This window comes from Sprattus sprattus (assembly GCF_963457725.1).
Source record: "Sprattus sprattus genome assembly, chromosome: 19".
Lineage (NCBI taxonomy): Eukaryota > Metazoa > Chordata > Actinopteri > Clupeiformes > Clupeidae > Sprattus > Sprattus sprattus.
Window position 1 is genome coordinate 18,985,444 of NC_137917.1, and position 15,000 is coordinate 19,000,443.

The 15,000-nt window shown below is 41.2% G+C and overlaps 2 protein-coding genes across 2 annotated transcripts in view; both read right to left on the reverse strand.

Annotated features, from left to right (window-relative positions):
* The window catches only part of tuft1a (tuftelin 1a), an 18,934-nt gene extending 17,590 nt beyond the window's left edge, over positions 1-1,344 (reverse strand). The window contains exon 1 of the mRNA XM_080858490.1: positions 1,275-1,344. Coding sequence (XP_080714616.1) covers positions 1,275-1,334 — 60 coding nt within the window. The 5' untranslated portion in view covers positions 1,335-1,344. The remainder of the gene's footprint in view (positions 1-1,274) is intronic.
* An 11,960-nt stretch (positions 1,345-13,304) lies between these two features.
* Positions 13,305-15,000, reverse strand: part of cgna (cingulin a) — a gene marked incomplete at both ends in the record, with an annotated part of 22,133 nt that continues 20,437 nt past the window's right edge. Inside the window, one exon of the mRNA XM_080858052.1 lies at positions 13,305-13,449. Within this exon, the coding sequence (XP_080714178.1) occupies positions 13,305-13,449 (145 nt within the window). The remainder of the gene's footprint in view (positions 13,450-15,000) is intronic.

The window sequence follows — 15,000 nt, forward strand, 5'->3', positions numbered from 1 at the left end:
TTTTATTCACTGTTGAGAATTATCTTTTGTTTTCTGCTACTCTTATTTTCACTTGTATGGCATCTCATTTAATGGCAGAACTGCGCATAAATGTAAACCACAGAATTGAATCTCTATTCGGTAAACAATCCCCATCACTAGGCAGACTATGGATTTGTTCAAACATCAACATGTCAAGCAGGTCTGGCTCACTAAGCTGCTCTAAGACGCATACTAGAGTGGCATTTCCTTCCAAATCTCATCACAAGCTGTGCCACTCTAATTAAGCCCTTCACCTGTCCATCCGAGGGAACTCTGACCAACGAGAACGCGAAACAAGCTGCGCTGCACTGTGGCTGCCAACTACCCCAAGATCTGACGCAAAAGCCAATGCGTGACTTTCGTGGGACAACTACAATACACCTTGACCCTGATAACCAACACCGGTCCATACTTAGACACGAAGGCGTCTGTTAAGAAACTCGGCCAAAGGGTGATATACAGCATCGCAGACAGGCATTTAAATAATGCCGGTTAATCATTTGCCATGGTTATCTTCCGCACACAGCTAGACGACAGTTTGATCAGTTCCGTGTCGTAACGCAAGTCTAGGCCTATATTGTGGTGACAGCCCAGGTAGTCCGAGCGACAGATGTTAAGGAGTAATGCCCGCAGCCTGATGGCAGTGCTGCACCAAACATCAAGGTGGCACTAAACCAGATTAAGCATCTGTCGAGCAGTAGCCTAAGTGGCTAAATGTGTTCATGTGCATAAACTGTGAGAAGCCTCGACTAATAAGATAGATGTCATTGATGGGGTTTCTGTCGTCTACAGTTTCATTATTAGTTTGTTGCATATACTGAAGTGCAAAAAGAAGCGACACAATGACACACACTGAGCACCAGATAGACATGATTCCATCTCGAAATACAAACAGTATTTTCAATTGTGTGGCTAGGTTATAGTTACTTCTTTGTCTACTCTAAATATCAGTGACAACATGTATAGGCAATTTATTGTATTTATGAAACCGAGAACAACGATATAGGGTTACACTGTAGCATCTAGCTGGTCAGTGAAAGTCTTTGGGTACATCCATCCACTGGCCACCTGAGTCTGTAGTCTGAATCCAATGCGAAACTCAAACTCTGAGAACATTATATCATGAAATTCCAGTACTGTCCCCTAATAATCAGATATAAAACGTCACTACGTGTTGAGAGAATACGCTCCACTTTTTGTGATAACTGAAAGTAGTACTTCCTTAATGTTTAGTAGATAATATGAATACTCACCACTCTTTCCTCTGATCTAATGTCCTCGATTGTACACAAACTCCGCGTGATTCCATTCATCTTCACAAGAATTTCAAAACAAACGGCAAAGTTAAATAAATAAATACAAATAAATAATTAATTAAACGAATAGAGTTGTATAGAGTTATCGCATGTAAGCCTGTTTTAGCCTAACAATCCGCTCATGTAAAATCTTTCGAACGGGAGCTTCTCTTCTGTGATGTTCTGGGTTGATAACAACTCTAGAATACTTTGAACACACAGGGCAATAAACGGTTTTGCGTGTCGCTTCCCTCCCTCTCGCTCTCATCACGTCAGTTACTGGCTAAACCGAGAGTTCTTTCGTGACCTCACTACTCGGGCAGCTCGAGCTCTCCACATAGCTTGTCCCGGCACGCCCCCGCGAGGATGAGCAGCTCACGGAGGCGCGCGACACCTGGGCACCTGCAACCATAGACATAGAATACGTATTCTATATCTATGCCTGCAACACCCCCGAGAGAAAAGGGTTTGACATGAGGAACATAAAGAACAGCACATGGGCAACAGATTTGTGTGATTTTTGTGGGCAGCTATTTTCACAACAGAGAAGTAGATTTCCTATTTCGAAAAAAGCCACGTTGTCTGTAAAGGAAGATGTGCTGTACTGTACTGTTTTTACAGGCAGCTTCAGGCTACTGGATGTCTGATACTAGGGACACAAACATGTAAAATGCAAATACTGTTGCTGAGTGTATGCCTGAACCTGTTTACGAAAACAAAACCACTATCTTCAAACCACTATCTTCAATTGCCTTATGTCCATGAGTGTGTGCCAGCGTTCACTTTGTCGGTGCTGGCTGTGGTGTAGTTTGCTCATAGTGCTTTCAAAGAAGAAACAGATTTTCAAAGAGGGGGTATTATTACACAACAGTGAAATAGTCTTTTTTTTTGGGGGGGGGGGGGGGGGGGGGGGTGTCACCCTTTCCAGAAAGCTCTGCTGACTGCAGTCCTGGAATAGACAAACAAAGGCGGAGGTGTGGAGACATCACAGTAAGAACACTGCAGCCTCTTCATCAAACAGTCCCAGAGGAAGAATGCTCTGCGGCCAACTGTGAATGGAATGAGTCCGTCTCACTGTAACGCCTGCGTACTAAATCCCACTGAGACTTGAGGAAACAACTCACCCCTCCTCCTAGACTTTAGAAAGAGAACAGGCAGTAAGAAACAATACCGCCCAGACCTGGGCCCACGCTTTCTGAGGAAACACACATGACGGTTTACCCTCACTCCCTGTTTCCCCCTTAAGGTCTTCTTACAACATGACTGATTCACCGTCTAAAGAGGAATTAGCATTTCAAACCCTCAAACATGTAGCTACATCTCTCCTTTCAACAACAAACAGCTGCCCACACGTGTTGGGTAAGATAGATTTCACCACACCGCCTATTTGCCTACACTTTGCCTACAGATCAAAACATGTGATGCTTGTGTGGAATTCTGCCTTTGGCATCTCAAAGCATACAGTATGTACCTGCAAAACATGCAGAGTGACAGTTTAATGGTAAACACACACCCTGTCATAAGTCATAGGTACAGTACTCTCAACTCAAGCATCACTATGGAAATTAAGATCAAAACATATATGCTATAGGTAAACATTTATATTTCATGTGTACTGTAAATGTTCAACTGAGACATATATCTAACCAAAAAGATAGATATGGATGACTGAGGAAACTTTGAGAAAAGATCAGATTATGAAGAAAAGCATGCGTGAATGCAGCGTAGCCAGTTTTTACCCATATTTAGGGAAAGAATAATGGGGAAGTGTCCTTGGGGGGCTTCAACCTCAAGGTGATTTAGGAGATTTGCTTATTTTTGAAGTGAGACAGGAAGGGTAGTATCTTCATGTGAGTATGGACCGGTATGCTTTGTGTGGTGGGAATTGTAATGTTTTATTTTTGTAAGCATGTGAGAAAGTAAGGCAATAGTTTAATAAAGGAGTATTAAAACTCTCACTTTCTCTCTCTCCTTCTGTCTCTCTCTTTCCATCGTTGTCTAAAAGTGGTGACATCATACTGTATGTCTGAACACTGAGACCCGATGACTGATGTGTACGTTCAAAGTCTAGACGTGAGCGAAGGAGAGGGGCGTTGAAGGATTACACCTTGGGAACCTTCATGCTCACAAGAGAGGGTCCCGTCTCGACTATGAGAAGAAGCATGACTCATCACTTCTCATCATAACGTTCATTCAGACGACCCTACAGGGAATCAGGAAAGAACAAAAACAGAAGGGTTTCTACCTTCACCAGTGTTTGACAAATGAACCCCCACAATGTGCCTACAGTGTACTGTACTTTAGTATTCTATAATACCGAATATCGTCCAATCTGCAGATAGACAGTAATGATCATACCATAGTAAACAGAAACCTATGAGAGTAAATGATCATACTATAATACACAGAAGCCTATGAGAGTAAATGATCATACTATTATACACAGAAGCCTATGAGAGTAGATGTACAGTAATGATCGTACTTTAGGACACAGAAGTCTATGAGAGTAGATAGACAGTAATGATCGTACTATAGGACACAGAAGTCTATGAGAGTAGATAGACAGTAATGATCGTACTATAGTACACAGAAGCCTATGAGAGTAGATAGACAGTAATGATCGTACTATAGTACACAGAAGCCTATGAGAGTAGATAGACAGTAATGATCGTACTATAGTACACAGAAGCCTATGAAAGTAAATGATCAGACTATCGTTCACAGAAGCCTATGAGAGTAGATGAGTTCCTGAAGTAGCCCACACAAAGTACAAATCCTTCTTCTCTGGTCTGTTGTTGTTCTTGTAGAACTTTATGAGAGAAACAGGTTATATGGCCTGTTCCTCAAATGGCTTTCCAACTAAGTCAGTGACATGAGATTGTAGTTATTGATTAACTCTTAGAAAAGGAGATAAACATGGCTTTCCTTGTTGATATGCCGCTTTCTCCAAACCACATCCAAGGTCATGAGCATTCCTTTATGACAGGATACAAAGACAATGATTCAAATACAAAGATGTGTATATGCTGCTGATATTACAGTGAAGCTGAAATAATTACAAATAGTCTCTCTCTCTCTCCCTTTCCCTCTCTCTCTCTCATTTTGAAATAAGGAAATAAACGTGGACACCACAGGTAATTAATGACAATAATGCAGTTCCATGGAAGAGTGAACAAGGAAATCAGGTTGAATACAAAAGACGCCGTTCAGTTCTGTTAGTACATTTGAACAGGGGCAAAAAGGTCACATGCAAATCTCAACATAAAAGCAGTTCTCCCGTTCCATCTGAAATCCTGAAACAAACAGCACAGTACAAAACCAGGGCAGACTCTACACCCTTTGTATTGCAATACTCAAATCTATGATAAAACAATCTCAATTCTATGGTAAAATGATTAATGAACCACACACATTATTTTTAATGACGTGAATGTGGTTCAACAGCTCTTGCAGTAACAAAGGCTACAGTAGATCTAGACACCAAGAAGATAACTCAAAAGGACAAAAGGTTTTGAGTTAAACAAACGGCAACAACCTTTTCACAGCACATACATGTCTCCAGGGCAATTGAAGCAATAAAGAAAAAAATCTCAATCTGACCTTCTGTGAAATTCTCTGGAATTGTACGGAAGAAAAACACACACCTCTCACCCACAGGCAATCCCTTCAGCTAAGAGGAATTTATTAACTTCTTCTCTGGAAGTACGTGTCATGCTTTCTGTAGGTGTATATAAATTACGTGTTCCTCAATAAAGCTAACTATGTTGTAATGCAGTATTATAACAATCTTGTTGTCCATACAGTACATGTTAGAAGAACGTATATGCTTAAATGTGTGGGAATCACCAGGGACCGCACAATTACATTTCAACAAATAATCAACGATCACAATTCCTGGTCGTGATTTGACAGCAATTCAAATTATTTTTCGACTACTAACAAAACTAGCGGTAGATTATAAATATTTTAAACTCTAAGAATTCTAAAATGAAAAATAGATAGAATCACAATACATATGGAAAATATGACAAACCCCACATCGAAACCTATTCTGATTGGAAATACAGGAAGGGCTAGTCTACCTGGTCTCTATCTGTGGCCTCTAATTACCCATAATTCCCTTTGTGCCCATCACAGTACCACTCCTCCATCAGATCTAGGATGGAAAAGACTGATACACCCTGATGCGTGACTCTTTCTCTGTACGTAACAAAAGAGTAATTATGTTGGAAGCTTTACAATAGTTATTCCAAGCAAATCCCACACCAACCCAGCACCACTGATTCCCAACAGAGACGAGGACAGAGAGTAATACACTTTCAATAGGCATAACATACTGTTACTATCAGTGTGGGAGGGAAAAGACTGAGGCACTCTGATGTCAGAGGCCACCATACCACTGTTCTCTGTACCGTGATAGACATTTCTTCTGTCTATTGTCATTAACAACAGCAGCAAATTGACTAGACAAAGTGTGTACCTTAGATCAAATTTGCAGACACTGCACAGCAACCTAACATAACATAATATAACATATAAATACCCTGAGCATAAATTACACATATGATAATTGTAAATTCGGTAATTGTGTAGGCATCTTCGTGATATGAGCGGATCCCGGCCCAACCCCAGTGGGATAGGTTATTTTATGACCTCATGTAGGACTTATTTTTGGCCACTGATTCCATCTGGGAAATTTCAACACAGGCAGAGACACTGAGAGATACATTTTAAATAGACATAAAATAATCACAAGTGAAACCTTAGGTTGATTCAGCGTGCACTTGAGATGATCATCTCCCTCGTGAGATTGAAAGTGATTGAAATAGTTGCTCTGCTGTGGAAGAGATTGTCGTAGGAACACCCATTGATAATGAGAATATTCGGTCTTGTGGAGCAGCCATGCATTCCTGTCATACCGGCACCACACCCCTGTGATCTAATACAACATAAACCAGTTCATGTAATCCTTATGCTTGGATATATTGCTCAGTGAACGCATCATCTGCCCATTTCACAGGGTCAGTTCCAGGGCAGAGACTGTACAATGTGAGTAGTCCAGTAGACACACGGTCATGTGCACACATTTTTTCCCTATTGTGCACATCCATGCAAGCTTCAGACAGCACCTGCCAAGTGCATGTCTCTGTGCTCAGTCCCACATGTACTGTGCTCTTCAGAGAAATGCTGTAAAGTAAAGACCATAAGACTGAGTTTGATCCCCTCAGTAATGGTCACGTAGGACTCTCAGTAATGGGCCCTCAGTAAAGTTCATGTTGGGCCCTCAGTAAAGCTCATGTAGGGCCCTCAGTAAAGGTCACTCAGTAATGGTCAGTCATCTGCACCTGACTGTAGAATATGAGTAGTCAAGCCAAGACACACACTCATGTGGAAATGAGGTATGTCTTCTGAGAAATGCTGCTACTGCGCCTTGTCTTCAAAGATAAACTTTCCCACCAGGACCAAACCCAGGTCCAAGTTCTTCAGAAATGATCGGACCGGATTGCGGCCATCGGATTGATCAAATCTTGACAATGGGTTGTTCAAAAGAAAAAACAGATCCTAAAACCTTGGATCCCATAATCTAGTTTTGTTTCTGATCTGGATCAAGCCTACAGTATATGTTGCTAAAACCTTTTAGTAGGATTGGGATACCTTTGATCCTTGATTTGTTCAACCATTTGTGATAAAGTACACAAAGTAGACTTAAGGCTACTACCTATGAAGCCTTTCATTGCTGTCAAGTAAAAAAAAAAAGAAGGATTTTGTCCCCATAAAATAATACCTCAAATAGCTGTCAAAACCAAACATAAGCAATATGTTTCTATCAATTTCATCCCTCATTGCATGTCCAGTCGCTCCCTCATTTTAAGAGAGAGCTGGAGGTTTGGGTCTTCAGCAGGTTCAGGTGCATCTTACACGTCATCACAGAGATGGACAATCTGGTTTCGGTAATCTTGATAAATTTGTATCTGAATCATGGTGATCCAATTCTGCTTTAAAAAACTGGCACAAAAACCTAAAATGGATGACCTGATCCTGGATAGCAAAACATCCCTGTAAGTTAAGCCTTTCAGGATTCTTGAATGGACTCAAACGCTGACAATCACATCTTCAGAGGGTCTGTTGTGATGGAAAATTAAAAACTCAGTAATGGGCAGTTACAGGTGGAATACAGGAATGAGGAGTAATTTAGTACACTCATTCATGGCAGTTTGCTAATGGAGGAGGAGTTTACCATAAAGCAGGACGCATTCACTCTATGTGCATGCCAATGTCCTAGTTATAGTACAGCGATGGTAGTTATGGTACGGCTGTGGTAGTTATGGTACGGCTATGGTAGTTATGGTACAGTCCACTGTGTGCCATGCCACTGAAAAGCAGTGGTGGAATGTAACGAAGTATTTTTACTTTGTTACTGTACTTCGTTACATTTTTACGTATCTGTACTTTACTTAAGTAAAAATAATAGTGCAAGCTTTCTACTTTTACTTCGTTACATTTTGCAGCTATTATCTATACTTTTACTCCGCTACATTTCTACAATATGTGTCGTTATTCGTTACATTTTATGAACACAGTTTCGCCAAAATGTTGCCTACACAAAAATATGGATTGCGTTGCTTTAGGACGTTTCAGCCAATCAGGTGGCTCTATCAGCTCCAACGACAGCAGAGTGTGTATTTGGCAGCAGCAGCAGCACTACGGTAGCCTTTGCCTTGCCTGTTTTGCTCAAACATTCGACAAACGGCCTGACTAACAAACAACTTTTCAGCATGGATTCAGAGTCAGCCTCATCTGAGGACATGTTCAAGTTCAGAGGCCCCAAGAATAACCCGTGGAGGTTTCAGTGCGTTTCCTGTCTACCTCAAAAAAATCGCCTTCAAATTTGGAGAAACAGGTCAAATTATGCGGAGTTCTTGCTATGCTAAGTTAATGTCTATGACTTTTGCATATCGTATGCGGTTACTGACATGATTTTATACTGTTATCTAGCAAAAATACATGTTGACATACAGCAATAGCATCAACATAGGTTAAATAACACGATTGTACCTTGATTATTTATTTAACGTAGTGGTAAGATAAAGCTGGTAGTTTAGCAATGTCAAGCTAACGTGAAGATTTGCCTTTTGTATGGTTATTGCTTGGCATGCAAACCTAATGCCTAGTCTTGGGTTACTTAATATGTTTTTTTTTTCCTTTTCTGTAATCAATAGAGCATAAAACTCTGCATTGACCAGTTTAACAACTCCATTTGTTTTTCATGTTTCATATTTACATTTTTTTTTACACGTTTACAATTAAATAAAAGATTAAAAGATATAAAATTGTGTCTTTATTGGTTTGGCTTAATGGTATTAACTTTGCAAATAATCCCTGGTAGATAATTTGTCATCTGCAGAATTGTAAAATAGAGTGTGAACAGTAATACAGACAATAGGCCCAATAAGTACACCAACCTTTCCAATTAACAAATGTTGTTGCTTATAATTATTACTAGTAGTGACATCTGTAGAGGCATTTATTACCAGTCGCTATTTCTTTATCAAAATGGCACAGCCCATTGAGACAACCCATTGCGTGAGTACTTTTACTTTTACTTTTAAAGTTAATTTAAAAGTGAGTACTTTTTACTTTTTACTTAAGTAGGATTGTTGATGTAGTACTTTTACTTTTACTTTCATTTGCCTGTTTACTTGTACTTTTACTTAAGTAATAAACTTCAGTACTTCTTCCACCACTGCTGAAAAGATATCAGATGACAGATGTGTAGCAGGAGTTGTGTGTAGTTTAAAGTGTAGTTATTTCAGTTAAGTGTACTGTGAAGAGTGGAGGAAACAGAGGTCTCAGTGAGATGTGTAATGTAGTGTAGTTGATAGCGCAGTGAGCTCAGTGTAGTAGTGTAGTTGATAGCATAGTGAGCTCAGTGTAATGTAGTTGATAGCATAGTGAGCTCAGTGTAGTGTAGTGTAGTTGATAGCATAGTGAGCTCAGTGTAATGTACAGTAGTGTAGTTGATGGCATAGCGAGCTCAGTGTAATGTAGTGTAGTTCATAGCGTAGCGAGCTCGGTGTAATGTAGTGTAGTTGATAGCGCAGTGAGCTCAGTGTTGTGTAATGTAGTTGATAGCGTAGCGAGCTAAGTGTAATGTAGTGTAGTTGATAGCATAGCGAGCTCAGTGTAATGTACAGGAGTGTAGTTGATAGCATAGCGAGCTAAGTGTAATGTAGTGTAGTTGATAGCGCAGTGAGCTCAGTGGAATGTAGTGTAGTTGATAGCGTAGCGATCTCGATGTAGAGGGCTTGTAAGGACTACTGTTCTCAGCAGTGGGGGTTGTGTTGGGCAGGTGCACTAGGGCCCAGGAGGGGAGATGAGAAAGGTTACAGCACTACACACATGAATAGTTTAGCATCTGACTCAGGTCATGACCTAACTAACACACCTACACACACACACCTCTGCACAGACACACACACACACCTCTGCATAGACACACACACACATCTCTGCACACAAACACCACTGGGCAAGTTTGTGAAGCCTGCACACACACTCTCAAACATGGCGGGGCGAGAAAACAAAAATAGGCACCCACTAAATGTGAGCAAGGCTCAGTGATGGATGTGAGCATCAGGCAAAACATAAAAGAGCTAAATTAACTTTGCTCGTTCAGTTCCACAACTGTTCACAGGGGAGCCTAAAATAGGGCAAACTCCTATGCCTCTCTCGTCCACACGTACAGGGGCGGCTTCAGGCATACCCGTGGCTTCTCCATGATTTCTGACCTAAATGAAATAAAACAGCACCAAGACAACAGAATGTATGGTGATTTATCAACGGGTATGGAGCTCTGAATTGCCCAGTAGCTAGTCTGATTTGTTCGGCAGCTAATGGATAACTTTATCATTTATTTTTCTGATGCGGTTCTAGTGGTGTTCTTTGGAATCCCTGCTTCGTATACACAATAAGGAATTGATACTGTATCAGTACAAAATCATTACTGAGTTTTCTAGAGCTATGTGATTTTGACATGGAATAATACGAGGCTGCACTGGCCAAAGAGAGAAAGAATGAAAGAACAAGACCAGACACGACAAGACAGAAAATAACTATATTACTGTAGCAATCATGTTGCAGATTTTATTTAAATAGAAAAAGATTTTATACTGTAAAAATACAGGTTTACAGTTCCAAACAACCCTTATTTATTGCTGTTGTACCATGCAACATATGAAAATACTCCATGAAAATTAAAATACAGCAAAAAGCATCTCTAAGGTACCAGTTGTTCCATGTATATGGCATTGGAAAAAAAACAACAATTACAAATTACAATGAATTAACTCAGAATCACTGATTGTTTCAATGTAAAATATTGCTCCAAAACAAAGGCTACTTAAATACAAAGATCATGTACAAAATGGAAGTTACCACATTACAATCCTTTGGAATGACTATGAAAACACAATTACAGCTGAGTGAATAAAAAACATCATGATGATTGTAAGGCATTGACGTGAAGTTACAGAAATGCAGTTAATGGAGCACTGCAATCAGGAATGCATAGCAGTATTTGTGCAGAGAAAAGTCTGTGATTCAGGATAATAGTAGTGGTGGATAATAATGCTGATGATAGTAGTGATGGGTAATAATGCTGCTGATGATAGTAGTGATGGGTAATAATGCTGCTGATGATAGTAGTGATGGGTAATAATGCAGATATTTTCAGGTCAAACTAAATGTTGCAACTCCCCCACTGCAAAGCAATTTAATTGAAAATAAAACAATACCCCCCAACATGGCCAACAAAAGCTTTGTTGTCCTACGACTACTATTCAATAAAGATAGAGATACTTCCCATGAGAGAGCCGTTTCATAATCTTTATCTTTAAGTTATAGGGAAGCTTGGTTTATTTCTGAGATTGTTGTCTGAGTGTGATTAAATTGTCTGCATGATTTAATGGGAAAATCCCCAACAACAACCATATCAATATTTTCAGTGCTGGGGAGTGAAAGTATATCAGCTGTTGATTGCTCCTTAGTTTAGACACTTCATCTAATGGACCATGCAGGTACTTTGTAAGTTGCATAAATTACTCATCCATTCAACCATGCTCAGTAAATCTGGTTCTTTTTTTTGTTTAAGCAAATGTGTCTTAAATCACATACACTAGACAAGACAAATGTCATTAGAAACAGATCAGGAATGTTAAGAAGTATAAATTAGATTATTGTTTTTGTGCTCCCATTACACACACTGACTTCATTACATGACTTAAGTATTTCGTGTATATAGGGACTGCGTGCTATAACAAGTACAAGACACCCTTCTCTTATAAACAGGCCTACTTAAACAACAGGTGATTGGCTTTGTAGTGACGGCATCAAAAACAGGACCTTGTAAATAATGACTGAGTATGTTTCGACATAGTGTATACTGAACAAAGCATTCTGCAGTACTAATTTGTCTAATATAATTACAGAATGCATCTGGAACATGCCTCTATGGTCTCTTGTGGCTGGCTTCATGGATAATTCTTCTGAAAACTGTGTGACCGTTTATCAATGTCTTTGCAGGGTTGCCGGCTACTGTAAAAGTGGGACGCATCAAACCGAACCAGTCATTAAAATGTGCGATGCTGGTGACATGGCTGTTTTTAAGTGGCCAGATGAGACCTCAGCGTGTTTGTAAATTACAAGGCAATCAACTCACACCCTGCAATCCCTGTGTGGTCCAGGCCTCTCAATAAACACCACTGAGCTGTTAGGTTATTTTTTCCTTCGCATTTCGAGTATAGATGATGATGAGTGCAATCTTTCATCACGTGCCATCAGCAAACGGTAGTGTCTCCTTAAGAAGGTAGTGTGTTAAGTAGCGCATGGCTTCAGTGTGTTGCTATGGAGATGCCGACACAACATTCTGTTCCCAGTGGTTTGGCTTGTGGCCTACTGCTTATGGTCACATGACTTGTACTGGTGTGCTCTATGCCGGCTGAATACTGCCCTGTGATAATTACGTGGTCCTTTATATCAACTGCATCATTATTGTTCTCTAGTCGGCCTTTGGAGTACCATTTTGTTATTGCTACTACATTGCTGTCACTGAAGTGTGTCACTGTGTCAGGTCTGACTGTGGTCAATCAGGGAGCTTATTGCCTATGACTCTGACACTGTTCTGTGCAGTGTGCTTTAAAAACTACAGTTGTATACGAGCAATGGGCTGCTGCATTAGTGTTAGCTGCCTGTGTGGAAGCAGTCATGACAGGTGAGCCTGTCAGGCACTTTGAACTGTGGAAGGACCATCCCTATCGCTCGGGTGGCTTTGTCTGCAGTGGCCAGTGAGGGGTGTGCAGACTGATCAAGTTTCAATGCCCCGGTCCGACTCTCTCCCTCTTTCCCAGTGGAATGTTCGTTGTGCTCTTCAAACCATCCCCTTCCTTCTCTTTCTATCCCCCCTTCTTCTCTACGCTATCCCCCGACATAAACGCAAAGACTACCTACCCACCCTACCTACCCACCCTGTCTCCTAGTCTGCTTAATACAGTGAAATCCAGTATACTGGTCCCCATTCATACCTCTGCTAGTAAAAATATATAAATAAGCCTTAGTCCAGTATTGCCCCCCAGTGGTATAGACAGTTCTCTCTGTTGCATAATAACTCTTGAGGTCAATGCCCCCCCAGCATGACCCCTGCCCCAACCTTAGTGCTCGTCGTACTGTAGAATCCCTCTCTCCCTCCCTGTCCCCACACCTTCAGCTCCTAAGGACCCCACCCTCCCCCTACTGTAACCCTGCTGCTACCCTACTGCTCCAGTGCAGATGACAGCTTATTAAACCCTGTACCAGCCACCTAAAGTGTTCTTGCTGCTCCTGCTGAGCTTCCCTCAGTCCCTTCCCCACTCCCCACCCCGCCCCCCCATCCTTCTCCGCAGGAGCTGGTCTGCAGGTCGACCCTCCCACCCCACCCCATCGTCCACATCCTTCTCAGCAGGAGCTGGTCTGAAGGTTGCTCTCGGTGATGATAGAGGTGATGCTGTGAGGGTCGTACAGACTGTCGTCATCGTATTCGTCTTCGGAGCTCATGGCGGAGGAGTCCAGCACCGGACGCATGGCCTGCTGGGCCTTCCTCCTGAAGAGAGGTGAGGAAGTCAGGGCATTAATAAACAATCAAACCCATGCTCAAGTTATTACAGTAACAGCAATTACTGCATTCATTACTTAATTAATTACATAGGTAATTCATTAATTACTGTTACCCACTGTTGACACTTAATGGGCACTCACCTTCATATTGTTTATCCTTTACCAACTCTATAAACAACCCTTTGTAGGTATGCGGACATATGCATGTGTGTGTTGTTACAATATGTGTGCAGTTATAGTACAACAACCACATAAGACAGATCCTGCAATAAGCTCACTGACTAAACCTCATTAATCTGCAAAGCCTGCTTGATCATCTTGTGTGTGTGTGTGTGTGTGTGAGTGTGTGAGTGTGTGTGTGTGTGTGTGTGTGTGTGTGTGTGTGTGTGTTTGTGTGTGTGCTTACATATGCTTGGGTGCACCCTTTGAGTAGGGTGTAACAGTACAGTCTTTGGGTGATGCTTTGGGTGCTAAGAACATTAAGTGATTTAATTAGGAGATTAGTGCAATAAGTGTCTTGCCATAGGCTCACTGATGCCCCCTGGTGTACTTAGAGTGCATTACAATCACAATACATTACAAACACCCTGCAACCCTAATGAAGAAGCACACACTTCTATTATAAACACTCATATGAACAAACATATGAACAAAGACACACACACACACACACACACACACACACACACACACACACACACACACACACACACACACACACACACACACACACACACACACACACACACACCATTGAGCATACATTATGCACTAACTCAAATACTTTTATACCAATCCCACCCACGTCTGTGGGGTGTTTCTGAGGTGTGCTTGTTGACGCACGCTAATGATGAAACACCCTGGGAGTGCTGCCCCCACACGCCTCTGACGCTTCCTGTGTTTCTACATCACCTTCCTGAAGTAGCCTATATCAAACCTCTTGGACGGGGGAAAGTAACTGTTTTAATGTTGGGGGAAATATTCTTGTAAATCACTCCAAAAATAAAACAATAATGTGAACTACTTCCAGGTTTTAAGTCAACTGCTACCAGGTTGTAACTGCTGTTACAATCATTCTGCGCTACTCCTCCCATAGTACATACAGTATGTTTGAGTTATTTCTTTTAGACTCTTCTCTATTTTGTATCGTGGCCAGGGAAACTACTGTACTTTGCAAAATACCTACAGTATATACCTATATGCCATTTAAGCAATATAGCACGAGTGGGAGTGGGGTAGGTAAGGGATAATCCCACGGGTGGTGTTCCGCCGTAGCCATCGAGGCCGGAGGCCACGTGGCGTAGGCAACAACACACGTGGGATTATCCCTTACCTACCCCACTCCCACTCGTGCTATATAGAATAGAATATTTCATTGCGGAGTGATTTATTATTAGCTGTGAAAAGTCCCCGTTGGGTTGTTCTTGGATAATCCATGGCTTGGAACGTCTCTCGTCCAATCAGAAACAGCTAAATAACGTGATAGAACCGAATTGTTTTATAAATACATGTATAGTATGTATTTAGGTTTTTTAAA